This window comes from Poromitra crassiceps, assembly GCF_964638095.1.
Source record: "Poromitra crassiceps genome assembly, chromosome: 4".
NCBI lineage: Eukaryota > Metazoa > Chordata > Actinopteri > Beryciformes > Melamphaidae > Poromitra > Poromitra crassiceps.
In genome coordinates this window covers 57,380,207-57,396,038 of record NC_139626.1, presented here as the reverse complement: position 1 = coordinate 57,396,038, position 15,832 = coordinate 57,380,207, and the positions used below count along the sequence as shown (strand labels likewise).

General features: G+C 46.1%; 1 protein-coding gene across 2 annotated transcripts in view; it reads left to right on the top strand.

The window, feature by feature from the left end:
- wipf2a (WAS/WASL interacting protein family, member 2a) overlaps window positions 1-15,832 on the top strand; it is a 51,219-nt gene that overhangs the window by 19,502 nt on the left and 15,885 nt on the right. Inside the window, exons 3-6 of one of the 2 annotated variants that reach the window (XM_083635559.1) lie at window positions 3,368-3,494; window positions 8,992-9,189; window positions 11,839-12,055; window positions 12,572-12,837. In XM_083635559.1, coding sequence (XP_083491685.1) covers window positions 3,368-3,494; window positions 8,992-9,189; window positions 11,839-12,055; window positions 12,572-12,837 — 808 coding nt within the window. Of the gene's footprint in view, window positions 1-3,367; window positions 3,495-5,489; window positions 5,605-8,991; window positions 9,190-11,838; window positions 12,056-12,571; window positions 12,838-15,832 lie in introns of those variants that run through there. The other variant, XM_083635560.1, reaches the window with a different exon arrangement.

Below are 15,832 nucleotides of genomic sequence, written 5' to 3'. Positions count from 1 at the left end.
CTCTCTCTGCTCTCTCTCTCTCTCTGCACTCTCTCTCTCTGCACTCTCTCTCTCACTCTCTCTCTCTGCACTCTCTCTCTCTCTGCACTCTCTCTCTCTCTCTCACTCTCTCTCTCTCTGCACTCTCTCTCTCTCTCTCACTCTCTCTCTCTCTCTGCACTCTCTCTCTCTCACTCTCTCTGCACTCTCTCTCTCTGCACTCTCTCTCACTCTCTCTCTGCACTCTCTCTCTCTCTCTGCACTCTCTCTCTCTCTGCACTCTCTCTCTGCACTCTCTCTCTCTCACTCTCTCTGCACTCTCTCTCTGCACTCTCTCTCTCTCTGCACTCTCTCTCTCTCTGCACTCTCTATCTCTCTGCACTCTCTCTGCACTCTCTCTCTCTCTCTGCACTCTCTCTCTCTCTGCACTCTCTCTCTGCACTCTCTCTGCACTCTCTCGCTCTCACTCTCTCTCTCTCTCTCTCTCTGCACTCTCTCTCTCTCTCTGCACTCTCTCTCTGCACTCTCTCTCTCTCTCTGCACTCTCTCTCTCTGCACTCTCTCTCTCTCTCTATGCACTCTCTCTCTGCTCTCTCTCTCTCTGCACTCTCTCTCTCTCTCTCTGCACTCTCTCTCTCACTCTCTCTCACTCTCTCTCTCTCTCTGCACTCTCTCTCACTCTGCACTCTCTCTCTCTCTCTGCACTCTCTCTCACTCTGCACTCTCTCTCTCTATGCACTCTCTCTCTGCTCTCTCTCTCTCTCTCTGCACTCTCTCTCACTCTCTCTCACTCTCTCTCTCTCTCTGCTTCTCTCTCTCTGCACTCTCTCTCTCTCACTCTCTCTCACTCTCTCTCTCTCTCTGAACTCTCTCTCTCTCTCTGCACTCTCTCTCTCTCTCTCTGCACTCTCTCTGCTCTCTCTCTCTCTGCTCTCTCTCTCTCTGTCTCTCTCTCTCTCTGTCTCTCTCTCAGAAGTCAGAATACAACATGCTTGTGCTTGCAGCTGCAGCAGTATAGTTGCACAATAAACATGCTCCCATAAGTTCTGTGTTCTTATCAGCTGCTGTGCTGGAAAACCGCAGGACTATTTTTAACTGGCCTTCAAACAGTAAATGTGCGTATAGCTGCATTGTCGCAATCTCTTCATTCACCCAATGGAATAAAGTAGCAGTTCTATTCCACAAACAACGGTTGGAAAAACTCAAGTTCATCATTCGCAATCTTTTAAAATAAGGACGATGCGCTCTGTCATTTCTGTGTTCTCATTTTGTGTTATTGATCATCTTATTAGTAGCTGTAGTTAGATTTAGAATGTAAATGGATGTGTTGTGGTTACATGTGTGTGTTGTTGTATATGTTGGATGTGTTGTGGTTACCATATGTTGGTGCTGCAGAGCAACACTGACCGATAACAAAGTACATACCGTACTGACACTTTGTACAGGCAGACAGGACAGTGCAAGGCATAGTGCATTACTGTGTGGACAGACTGCACAAATCACTCTACATAATAGTCAGCGTTCACCTAGCATGTGCAACCAGGCAGGCTAACCTGCTAGTTAGCATCGCGCTGGGTTCCCTCAACAAAAACCCAAATGGGATTTTGTTTTGGATTAGTTATCGGATTAGATTATTAGATTGGATTGATTACTTGTACTTTTTGATTATTGCAGAAAATAAGGTCTGTGCTTCACTAAAAGTTTATGATACTACTTAGAGGTTTTGTTCAGCAAGATGATCTTCAGAATCTTCTCACCAGAAAACACTTCAAACATCATAAAAGCGGTGCTTCATTTGTGAAGATGACCTTGCTGAACAAGTATCATAAACTTTTCTAAATCACAGAGCTTATTTCAGGCATGTAACGAAACACCCGTTCCAAAAAAAACATTGACTTCGAGATGAGGGAACCCATGCTAGCTCATTTTGGGGGTTTTGTGACTCCAGAGAAGAGAACAGAGCAAGTACATCACGCTGAGCTAAAGCATCACTGCATCACTGGGAACCAAAATAAGCCCAACACAAAAATGCAAATCAACTTTTCCACTATGGTTCCGACCGAACAAACCCTTCTTACTCCCGTCCACACAGGCAAACAGCAACCCTCCCAACCTGAACAAACCCTTCTCACTCTCGTCCACACAGGCAAACAGCAACCCTCCCAACCTGAACAAACCCTTCTCACTCTCGTCCACACAGGCAAACAGCAACCCTCCCAAGCTGAACAATCCCTTCTCACTCTCGTCCACACAGGCAAACAGCAACCCTCCCAAGCCGAACAAACCCTTCTCACTCTCGTCCACACAGGCAAACAGCAAGCCTCCCAAGCCGAACAAACCCTTCTCACTCTCGTCCACACAGGCAAACAGCAACCCTCCCAAGCCGAACAAACCCTTCTCACTCTCGTCCACACAGGCAAACAGCAACCCTCCCAAGCCGAACAAACCCTTCTCACTCTCGTCCACACAGGCAAACAGCAACCCTCCCAAGCCGAACAAACCCTTCTCACTCTCGTCCACACAGGCAAACAGCAACCCTCCCAAGCCGAACAAACCCTTCTCACTCTCGTCCACACAGGCAAACAGCAACCCTCCCAAGCTGAACAAACCCTTCTCACTCCCATCCACACAGGCAAACAGCAACCCTCCCAAGCCGAACAAACCCTTCTCACTCTCGTCCACACAGGCAAACAGCAACCCTCCCAAGCTGAACAAACCCTTCTCACTCCCATCCACACAGGCAAACAGCAACCCTCCCAAGCCGAACAAACCCTTCTCACTCTCGTCCACACAGGCAAACAGCAACCCTCCCAAGCTGAACAAACCCTTCTCACTCTCGTCCACACAGGCAAACAGCAACCCTCCCAAGCCGAACAAACCCTTCTCACTCTCGTCCACACAGGCAAACAGCAACCCTCCCAAGCCGAACAAACCCTTCTCACTCTCGTCCACACAGGCAAACAGCAACCCTCCCAAGCTGAACAAACCCTTCTCACTCCCATCCACACAGGCAAACAGCAACCCTCCCAAGCCGAACAAACCCTTCTCACTCTCGTCCACACAGGCAAACAGCAACCCTCCCAAGCTGAACAAACCCTTCTCACTCCCATCCACACAGGCAAACAGCAACCCTCCCAAGCCGAACAAACCCTTCTCACTCCCATCCACACAGGCAAACAGCAACCCTCCCAAGCTGAACAAACCCTTCTCACTCTCGTCCACACAGGCAAACAGCAACCCTCCGAAGCTGAACAAACCCTTCTCACTCTCGTCCACACAGGCAAACAGCAACCCTCCCAAGCTGAACAAACCCTTCTCACTCTCGTCCACACAGGCAAACAGCAACCCTCCCAAGCTGAACAAACCCTTCTCACTCTCGTCCACACAGGCAAACAGCAAGCCAAACCGGGACGAGGCGAAAGGCAGAGGGGCGTTGCTGTCAGACATCCATAAAGGTGCCAGGCTGAAGAAGGTGGGCGTGGTTAACGACCGCAGCGCACCTATTATAATAGAGAGTGAGTAACATGACGCCGACTTTTTTTTACACACACACACACACACACACTTACGCTTGAATTGATGCCTAACCAATGAGCATAGAGATGTATTAACCTTGCAAGCCAGCTGGATTCTCTTGCGAGATCTTGACGAGATCATGCGACCACTCCATCTCGTCATCGGGCCAGCTGAGTGGCTGAAACCTCCGACTCTGGTCCGGTCGAACCAATCAGCGGCGGCTACAGGCGGGCTTTGGGCTTTAGGTGTGCGACACCATCGACAAGCGCCCGCCTGTTTATTCCATTCGGCTAATGCTAAGTTAGCGTTAGCTGATGCTAGCTAATGCTGATGGTTTTAGCTCTACAAATCTTAACATGGCACTTTATGAACTTAAAAAAATGTGTAGTAGACAAATGTAACGTAGATTCCCGTTATGAGGTCAGTTCATCTAAATAACGAGTCAACGCTGATTTGGATTTTCAATTTTAGAGGAGCAGCCGGGACCGGGGGGCTAGCTGACCACTCGGCTAGCATGCCAAGCCACCTCGGCGGGACAACATACAGCACTGCCTCTCTTCGGCTCTTATTATATAACGTCACGTTACCACATTTCAATACATGTTTTTGGAGATTTGAAGGTGCTTGGACGTTTGTTTTGCTTCTCCATCTTATTGAGCAGACGGGTGCATTTAATACTGATACGCCCTTGTCTTGCATGGAGAGGTTATTGCGCCAAGCTCTGTTAAAAATCTGTCAATTTATTGTGTCACTGATTATTATTATTGGTAAACATAATTTATCGATGGAACATGGCTTAAGATTTTGCACCTATTGTTAGGGTCTCCTTGTAAATTCGGCATATAGATAGTATATTCGATCAGCATCATCACGGTCGCCGCGATCATATTGTTGACATAACGTCCTGCACGCGCAGCGCTGCAGCTGACAATTATTACAGCCTTATTGTTGCTTTAAAGCAGCTACGAGCAAGATTTTCGATTGTTATTAAACAGTATAATTACAATATTGATGCATCACATCTTACCTATAATAGTAGCTGAGACCAAAGCCGTGTGAATCGGAGATTGCTCTCTTGATGATTATTAAGTCTGTCTCTGTCTAAACTCGCGTCACCAGGGGGCTCTCTCTCTCTCTGCCTACCGGCGGACCGGATAAACCCGGAAGTGAAACCCGGAAGTGAAGCGCAGCTGCCTGCCTTCCCCCGTTCGCGCTGCCTAGCAACATACCATAAACAAGGAGAACGCCATGCATACTCTCGCGAACATCTCTCGTTATATTCTAACAGGTTTTTTGGAAGTCATTTTGTGGTTATGGCCGAAGTGGCTGCTGCAAACCGTTTCATTTCACTTCCTGATCTGCCCTGGCCACAGACAGACTAACACTGGCCGATTCACTCGAGGTTCAAGCGAGACTACTCTGCGTTGGTCTCGTCTACTATTAGAGGTAAGATGTGATGCATTGATATTAAATTTAGACTGTTTAATAACAATCGAAAATCTTGCTCGTAGCTGCTTTAAGGTCTATTACAAAATAGCGATGGTGATGACCGCAATAAAAAAAACAGTGTTGTTGTTTGTATGCTGCCGTTAGTGCCTGTAATAAACAAAAGGAGAAAGGAGAAAGGAGACCAGAAAGTTTCACTTGTCTCTCCTAATTATCCACACATCTCTCCTGTGCTGATGTATCCTCAGTCTCGCTCCCTTCACATCTGCGGACGGTAGAGCTAGCATAGAAACAAACCACAGCACAGGTAATGCAGTAACATCCTCACACAGGGCGAGATGAAGCTGGGTAATGCAGCCTATTTGTGTTCATTGGTTTTGTTTTTTGTTTTGTTTTTTACAAGAATGAGGAAATGAGGAATATTTGAATATTAAAATTGATCTAGTCAGTTCCCCACTTCCTGCTTTCTTATTTGTTTATATGACACTGCTCTCCTCTCTGCATCAGACGCTGGAGGCGGAGGAGGAGGAGGAGGAGGTGGTGGAGGCGGAGGAGGAGGAGGAGGAGGAGGAGGAGGAGGAGGAGGAGGAGGTTTTGGAGGAGGGCCAATGCCAATGGGAGGTCTTTTCCAAGGAGGTGTGCCAAAATTGCGCCCGGTTGGAGGTAAAAGCCATTTTCTATGGGGTATTGTGTCTATTGTACCTTTGTGTTGTTTCTAGGGGTGCTCCGATCACCTTTTTTGCCACCGATCGCCTATGAGAAATATCTGCCCGACCGATTACCGATTATGATTTTTTTAAGCAGCCGTAGCAGTCTATTATAGAACAGTTTCCATTTGACATATAGGCCTACATTTCATGCATCAAATTGAAAGTGCAGCACATTTTATTTTTTCTACATAAATATTTTATATTGTGTAGTAGGCTAAAGGAAACCGCCAACCAGATTCTTTGTGTGTGAGATAATTGGAGCACAAGACTGTGTTGAACTAAATGGCTAGAAGAATGTTCTTTATAGTTCAGTCCAGTTCCCTCAGTTCAGTTTATAAAGGAACAAAAATATTCCACTTCGGGATTTCCACTGGTAACAGGATGTTACCAGTTCAATGCAGTTCAGTTCACTCAACAAAAATACTCCATTCCGGGATTTCCCTGTTACACAAGAAAAATAACTTCGACCCAAGGAAAGGAAACTATTTTATAGATTTATAAGCTAAAGCGGCTAAAGCTAACCGGAGCTATTAATGTTACGAGGATACACGAAAATATGGATCAAACGCGGACTTAACACGGAGGAAATGCCTCGGTAGGAGGCATTCCATATTCCATACTGTCCACCTGGTCGTATTCATACTGTCCACCTGGTCATATTCATACTGTCCACCTGGTCGTATTCATACTGTCCACCTGGTCATATTCATACTGTCCACCTGGTCATATTTATACTGTCCACCTGGTCGTATTCATACTGTCCACCTGTTCATATTCATACTGTCCACCTGTTCATATTCATACTGTCCACCTGGTCATATTCATACTGTCCACCTGGTCATATTCATACTGTCCACCTGGTCATATTCATACTGTCCACCTGTTCATATTCATACTGTCCACCTGTTCATATTCATACTGTCCACCTGTTCATATTCATACTGTCCACCTGGTCATATTCATACTGTCCACCTGGTCATATTCATACTGTCCACCTGGTCATATTCATACTGTCCACCTGGTCATATTCATACTGTCCACCTGGTCATATTCATACTGTCCACCTGTTCATATTCATACTGTCCACCTGGTCGTATTCATACTGTCCACCTGGTCATATTCATACTGTCCACCTGTTCATATTCATACTGTCCACCTGGTCATATTCATACTGTCCACCTGTTCATATTCATACTGTCCACCTGGTCGTATTCATACTGTCCACCTGGTCATATTCATACTGTCCACCTGGTCGTATTCATACTGTCCACCTGGTCGTATTCATACTGTCCACCTGGTCATATTCATACTGTCCACCTGGTCGTATTCATACTGTCCACCTGGTCGTATTCATACTGTCCACCTGGTCATATTCATACTGTCCACCTGGTCATATTCATACTGTCCACCTGGTCATATTCATACTGTCCACCTGTTCATATTCATACTGTCCACCTGTTCATATTCATACTGTCCACCTGTTCATATTCATACTGTCCACCTGGTCATATTCATACTGTCCACCTGTTCATATTCATACTGTCCACCTGGTCGTATTCATACTGTCCACCTGGTCATATTCATACTGTCCACCTGTTCATATTCATACTGTCCACCTGGTCATATTCATACTGTCCACCTGTTCATATTCATACTGTCCACCTGGTCGTATTCATACTGTCCACCTGGTCATATTCATACTGTCCACCTGGTCGTATTCATACTGTCCACCTGGTCGTATTCATACTGTCCACCTGGTCATATTCATACTGTCCACCTGGTCATATTCATACTGTCCACCTGGTCATATTCATACTGTCCACCTGTTCATATTCATACTGTCCACCTGGTCATATTCATACTGTCCACCTGGTCGTATTCATACTGTCCACCTGGTCGTATTCATACTGTCCACCTGGTCATATTCATACTGTCCACCTGGTCGTATTCATACTGTCCACCTGGTCGTATTCATACTGTCCACCTGTTCATATTCATACTGTCCACCTGTTCATATTCATACTGTCCACCTGGTCATATTCATACTGTCCACCTGGTCATATTCATACTGTCCACTAGGTCATATTCATACTGTCCACCTGGTCATATTCATACTGTCCACCTGGTCATATTCATACTGTCCACCTGTTCATATTCATACTGTCCACCTGGTCATATTCATACTGTCCACTAGGGGTGGGGGAAAAAATCGATTCACCCAAGTATCGCGATTTTTAATGTCACGATTTTTTGAATCAATCTTTTATTCCAGAATCGATAATCGCAAGAAAAAAAACATTTTTTTTTTTTTTTTTTTTTTTTTTTTTTGGGTGCTTGCAGTCAGGCCACTCACTGAACAGCAGGCCAGGCGCCGCCTACTGGTTTACTAGTGGTTTTATTACTTTATTAGTCTGAAGTAATAATTACACTTCAGGGTTAAAGTGGGTGCATCTCATTGTAAAATTGGACTTCAAACGGCCCAAATCTGGCTTCAAACGGCCCAAATTGGGCTTCAAACGGCCCAAAATAGCGCATCGCGATGCATCGATAATCGTTATCGAATCGAATCGTAGCCCTCTGAATCGTAATTGAATCGTGAGGCCAGTGAAGATTCACAGCCCTAGTTGGGGGTGAGCGCCACCTAAAGGTGGGTTCTGTTGTTGAATCTACTGACCTTTGGAAATGTTCATTCAAATGAATAGGGAGTAAAGATGTGCATGCTACAACCTGATCCAGCTGCATCATGTGATCTTGGTGAGGAGATTATATTCTGCTCTTCATGGCGGTCAAGTGCAGAATAATCTCCACCTCTGGTGGAGCAAACTTTTTCTGTGGACGGAGCTACAACAAGCACAAACCTTTAAGCCCACGGCACAGTGGTGGGGCCATTCAGCTTGATGGCAGCACCCGCGCTCCCACCACCCAAATCCCCCATAGCTACTCTCCCTATCCACCTTCCTATCCCTAGCTACGGCCCATTTTCCCTAGTCCCGCCATGTGGGCCACGATGGTATCGCAAGTGGGCCGCCAAATCATTTGCAAAACATCACAATGTTAGTGAAAAAAATGCTATTATTATTATTATTATTATTATTATTATTATTATTATTATGATCATCTATATTAAGAATGCATTTCTCCATTGTTGAATGATACTGTTATTTCATTTGTAATCAATTATTTGTTAATTAGCCTGTTGCAGCAGACAGCCCCTCACTTTTAGTGTGTGGTTTCTGTGTGGTGCTAATGGACAGCTCCTCTTATCGTTAAAAAACAACGTTGTTGTGTTGTCCTGACCTCCGTGTGTGTGTGCGTGTGTGTGTGTGTGTCCTCCCTGCAGACGGCACGGCAGGCCGGTCGGCCCTGCGGCCCCCCGGCTCCCGGCCGGCCGCCCCGCGCCCCCCCGTGGGCGGCCGCTCCGCCTCGCCCTCCCCGGTGGACAAGCCCTCCCCGCCGGAGCACCAGCGCTCCCACCGCCCCTCGCTCCCCGACATCTCCCGCCCCCACAGCTCCTCCGGCTCTTCCCACTCCTCTACAGGTAGAGATGCACCAGATCCCCTTCTCTTCAGTTCCCGTTCCGTTCTGATGCCTGAATGTGGATATCCGCCGATACCGTGCTGATTCCGATCCACCTTTAGATAGAAGCTGGCTCCTACTCTGACATCATTTGGTACTTGGTTTTGGTAACCCTATTAACTCATAGCACATTGTTCATAATAGAATGAAGCAGGAAGGAGTCCGCAAGTATACTTCCTGGTTCTTCAGTGGAAAAGTCTATGGGATTTAACATGGGGGTTTCGCTTAAATGCATCAAATATGGTCTGTGGTCAACAAAAGTTTATGGGAACGCACATTTGGGTTCTGCAAGCTCACAAACGTGAATAACATTTCTGACTTTTGGAACGTAAATGCGTTTTTTTAACACAATTCTTATAAAACGCTTCAAAAGGCATACAAGTTATTCACGTTTGTGAAGAGTATCCTGCTGAACCCAAATTTGTGTTCCCATAAACTTTTGTTAACCACAGACCTTATTTTAGGCATTTAAGTGAAATCCCCATTCTAAAACCCCATAGACTTTTCCACTGAAGAACCAAATGGCGGCGATTTCTGGATAGAGCCTACAAAAATACGTCATCCCTGTGGTACTCTATACTCCACAACATTAGATTAAACAAGTAATAAAGGTCATTAGATATTTCCAAAAGAATGAATTCACTCAAAATAATTAAAATAACATTTCAACAAACCGAAGATTAAACACTCCTGCCACTTTACCACATTTGGTAAAAAAAAATATGTATAAGACTAAAATATCTCCAAAGCTAATTACATGTTGTTGAGTTAGCTAACTGCTAACGTTACACTACTACTACCGTAAATTCCGGACTATAAGACGCACCGGTCTATAAGCCGCACCTTCAAAGGTGACTATTTTTTTCTTCTATAAGCCGCACCGGTCTATAAGCCGCGGGTGTTTTGATGTTTAATTACCATATGTAAGGCTTCGTGCACAGAGGGGATTGTTGGGAACAGATGGCTGTTTGGGGAAGCTCCCATTTATTAACATTTCAACAAAACAAAAGTCAGGTCACTAATCCCCAGACAAAATCACACATTGTGGTATTTTTTGTTTTTTTTACAGTGCACACAGTGTCCGCGGTGTGGTGAAAAGAGGGCAAGAGAGGAAATTAAAACAGAAGTGGATTTATAGTTAGAAAGAGTGCTAAAGAAGAGAGAATTCCGTTTTTTATTTTTTTATTTTAGTTACTCACAGTACTATTGACCAGTCCAACTCAAAAGATATTCGGCAGTTTCACTTTGAGCTCTTGTTCCGCCGCTGGGCACACAGTGTCCGCGGTGTGGTGAAAAGAGGGCAAGAGAGGAAATTAAAACAGAAGTGGATTTATAGTTAGAAAGAGTGCTAAAGATAGTCCGGTCTGGTTATGACGAGTCTCGCTGGGTACAGTACGCCAAAGCGATATCCATTGACTCGATGATGCTGTTGTATGTTGCGCGTTTCTGTTGCACCAACGCGGAGAGGTCCTGCGGACGAAAAAGCGCGTACCCTCCCAGGTGAGGGGCTTCTTCCCCGCAGCCTGGAGGATGAGTTGACGGTCGGGCCAGCGGAGTAGGCAGATGAAGATGGCCCTCGGTGGCAGGCCGGGGTCTGGACGTGGCCGAGGCGCCCGGTGTGCCCTGTCCACCTCTGGTGGTTTCTCGCCTTCCTTCAGGTCCAGGATGTAACACAGGATTTTGCCACGAAAGCGTCCATGTCACCAATCTCAGCTCCTCTTTTACATTGATCAGGCGAATGTTATTTCTTTTACTCCTGCTGATTAAGTCATCAACCTGCGTGTGCAGGGTTTCGATTTTGCATTTTATCCATTTTCGGACTCACTGTGTTGTTTTTGTCCTCCAGTGCGCGGATGCGCTTTTCCGCATTATAAACTCTGTTCACGGTTGCCTTAGTTTCTTTAGTGAGTGAGTGGATGGACTTCTGCACGTTTTCAAACTTGTTTTCAAGCTGCTCAAAACCTCTGAGCGATGTCGGACTTAATCGATAGTGTTTCACGGAGTAAAAGTTTAGCCCAAGCGTGTATCTCCAGCCTCCAGCAGGTGAGTCATTTCCTCATTCATGGCGTGATTGCTTCGTCTTTTTCTTTCTGCTTACCTGTGTTGTGTTATGTTATGTTATGTTATGTTGTTAAAAGAGGGCAAGAGAGGAAATTAAAACAGAAGTGGATTTATAGTTAGAAAGAGTGCTAAAAAAGAGAGATTTTTTTTTTTTTTTGGAAAAAATCCATAGATAAGACGCACCGTTATATAAGCCGCAGGGGGCAAAAAAGGCCAAAAAACGGGAAAAAAGCCGCGGCTTATAGTCCGGAATTTACGGTACTTACTATCACCGTTTCGTGTTATGTTACTGTGGGTTTATGGTCCAGCACAAGCTATGCATGGAATCTGGATCGGAACGTGTATCGGCGACGTCAGTCCCATATCCGATATGTGAATGATGTCAGCATCGGCTACCGATACGATATCCGATATGTGAATGATGTCAGCATCGGCTACCGATACGATATCCGATATGTGAATGATGTCAGCATCGGCTACCAATACGATATCCGATATGTGAATGATGTCAGTATCGGCTACCGATACGATATCCCATCTCTGTCTACAGGCGGCGGGATGAAGCACAGCACCTCAGCCCCACCCCCTCCCCCGCCCTTCAACAGGGGCAGCCGTGGCAACGCTCCGCCCACCCCCAACCAGAAGGGCCTCTCCTCATCCTCCAATCACAGCCGAGAGAAGCCCCTCCCCCCGACGCCAAGCCGTGGCCCCGCCCCACCCAGCTCGGCCCCGCCTCCCTCCATGAAGCTGCCTCCCTCCTCCACAAGGTTATTACAGTTTGGCATTTTTCCTTGGTTTTTGTTGGTTTTGGTTTTCAGGTTTAGTTTTAATTACTTTTTTTATATAAAGCGGGTTTGTTCATTTATTCTTTATTAATTTTTTTATGCTGCGACATTTAAAAAAAAACCATTAAAATTATTGTGTAATAAAAACTCAACAAAACATCATACCATTTAATTTTTTTTACTTTTTTACTTTTTAGAACAGATGAACAACTTATCCACAAAAGACAGCTAGAAAAGCAGTGTGTCAGTCAGTCTGTTTATGTCAATCAGAATGCACCCAAAACACTAGGCTTACAGCATGTGTATATGAATAGCCTGGGTAAACCCAGCCGCCACGTGACCTGCTCTCAGTAGTGAGCAGGGTCTGTCTGAGAGCAGGTCACTGGGGGGCTGGGTTTACCCAGGCTAGTATATGAATTCAATTGTTTTATCACGCCTCGTTTTTCATCATTTCGTTGTTGTAGTTAACGGTAATAATAACCTCCCTCCTCCGCCCAGACCGCCCACCGGGGGCTCCTCGGCGCCTCCTCCCCCGCCGCCGCCGTACAGACACCCGTCGGGCGGCGTCTCCAACGGGCCGTCCCACGTAGACGGGGCTCCGGAGCTGCCCCAGAGGCACAACTCCCTGCACAAAAAGACCCCGTCGGGCGGCAGCCACTCACGCAGCCACGCCCCGCCCCCTCCACCCTCGCCCTCTCCCTCTCCCCAGCAGGGCGGCAGCAGACCACCACCGCCCGCCAGAGAGCCACCGGGCCGCAGAGCAGGTAACAGCTTCTTAACTACTCTTCTGTGTGTTTTACAGGTCAGGACTCATGGCTGCTACTTCAGATTTCATATTACATGTACGAGAAATTAGACCCATATGATCATTAACGAGAAAAGATTTCATATAGAGAGGCAAAGTGACCGCCTACTTCCTGCTTCAGCACTGTACCAGAGATTTTCATCCGCCATTTATTTTCCCATACACATTTCGTAAAATGCGTATAAAAATAGTTTCACTGGTTCAAACCAAAACGGTACAGATATATTTAGAAACGGGAGAGATCGCATAACATTTCACTGGGACTAAAACGTAAAGAAATGCGGGTTTAAAGAAAATATTTTTTCAATGTTGTTGTTTTTTAGTTTTGGTCCGAGTGAAATGTTCTATGGTCTCTCCCGATTATAGCGTCAGCTGAACCGCTTGGTTTGACGAAATAAAACTATTTTATAAGCATTTTACGAAATGTCTATGGGAAAATAAATGGCGGATGAAAATCTCTGGTACAGTGCTGAAGCAGGAAGTGGCGTTCCACTTTGCCTCTCTATTAGATGTACGATAAATTAGACCCACATGATAATTAACGAGAAAAGATTTCATATTAGATAGACGTACGATAAATTGGACCCACATGATCTGCTCCTGTGCTAGTCTTGCGATGCTAGACAATTGGAGCTCTCCGCCTACCAATCGTCTTGGGTCTTCTAAATGCAAGACAGACAGACAGACAGACAGAATGGCGGCGAGAACGCATGCTAACGCACCTACGTCCCTTTGTCGCGTTACTGCAAATGAATGATGCTCTCCCCCAAATTATCCTCGGCAGTGAACATTCTTTCAAACATGGATGACCCAAGCAACGTCGCATTATTTGTTTCTGATTTTATCCATTTATTAGCACATGAATTGTGCATGTCACCGATTGGTGTGGGAGAAAGTCCTCGGTCTCTAGTTGAGCGAAACGTACAGACTGAGAACTGAGTCTACGTCTCTGCCAACAATAATCCTAGTGAGGAGCTGGATCTTTGGGGTGATTTTTATGATTTTCACTTCTCATGCGGTCGGCGCCAGTTATGTATTTATTATGTTATGTGGATTTATGGGTCAATTCTTTGTTTCCTGTACTTTTCCCCATGGATCACTGGCCAGATGTTTCCAGCAGCTACAATAGAGTTGGATATGAGAAAATGTTTCAGGATGTCCAACATTTTGGTAGGCTTTGGTGTCGGTCCCGCCATTTTGTACGAAGAGACGTTCAAGAATCAGACAGGGAGAAATCCGCCGTAGAAGAGGAGAGAGAGCAGTTTCTCCACCCATAGGTAGCAGGAGAGAGAGCAGTTTCTCCACCCACAGGAGCAGGAGAGAGAGCAGTTTCTCCACCCACAGGAGCAGGAGAGAGAGCAGAAGTATAGGCATACCTACATCAGAGTGGGAATTACATGGAGGCCATCAGGCCATGGCCTGTGTTGCCCCTCCCTCTGGCCGTGATGCCCTGAGATCCATAAGGCCACCTTGGCAGCAGGGCCCTGCTACCAGCCTGCTACCGTCAGCTGCTTTAAAAGCATCAGTGGTCTCAGTTTAATGTAACCTGCCCTATGCAAAGGATGTGTCATTGGCTCATTTTAACACACATTTCAGAAGAATCACTCTTTATGATGTCAACAGAGCAATGGCCTTTGTGCCCTGACATGTGGCCTTGTGCCCTGAACAAATGTGATGCCGAAGGACAGTTGGCCCCTAAAATGATGAAATTCCGACCCTGACCTACAGCCACCTTTGAGCAAAAGCCCGTTCTCTGGGGGTTGTTGAAAGGCATTCTGGGACATGGAGGAAATCACTAACTGAAGCAGATTTAGATCAGGCAGCAGGTTGAGGGAAAGTGGGGTCACCAAAAAAGTGTTGATGACACAAAATAACTAGAACATCACACATTGATTATATCTAACATTGTAAGAGTCTGGATATTTCCTTCAACGTGCTTTATATTCACATAGTGTGTGGTGACTCCTTCTGATTCAACTTCTCTCTCTCTCTCTCTCTGTCACACACTCAACATCCCTCTCTGCATTTCCAGCTGGAGGAAAGTTCACAGAGGGCAGTGCAAGTTTTGACATGCGTTAAATGTCTTTCAAATCCACAGTCCCGTCCCAACCACACAACAGCTTACTGCGTTCAGCCAACCACACAACAGCTTACTGCGTTCAGCCAACCACACAACAGCTTACTGCGTTCAGCCAACCACACAACAGCTTACTGCGTTCAGCCAACCACACAACAGCTTACTGCGTTCAGACATCCAACCACACAACAGCTTACTGCGTTCAGACATCCAACCACACAACAGCTTACTGCGTTCAGACATCCAACCATACAACAGCTTACTGCGTTCAGACATCCAATCACACAACAGCTTACTGCGTTCAGCCAACCACACAACAGCTTACTGCGTTCAGCCAACCACACAACAGCTTACTGCGTTCAGACATCCAATCACACAACAGCTTACTGCATTCAGCCAACCACACAACAGCTTACTGCGTTCAGCCAACCACACAACAGCTTACTGCGTTCAGCCATCCAACCACACAACAGCTTACTGCGTTCAGACATCCAACCACACAACAGCTTACTGCGTTCAGACATCCAACCACACAACAGCTTACTGCGTTCAGACATCCAACCACACAACAGCTTACTGCGTTCAGACATCCAACCACACAACAGCTTACTGCGTTCAGACATCCAACCACACAACAGCTTACTGCGTTCAGACATCCAACCACACAATAGCTTACTGCGTTCAGACATCCAACCACACAACAGCTTACTGCGTTCAGACATCCAACCACACAACAGCTTACTGCGTTCAGACATCCAATCACACAAAAGCTTACTGCGTTCAGACATCCAACCACACAACAGCTTACTGCGTTCAGACATCCATCCACACAACCGCTTACTGCGTTCAGACATCCAACCACACAACAGCTTACTGC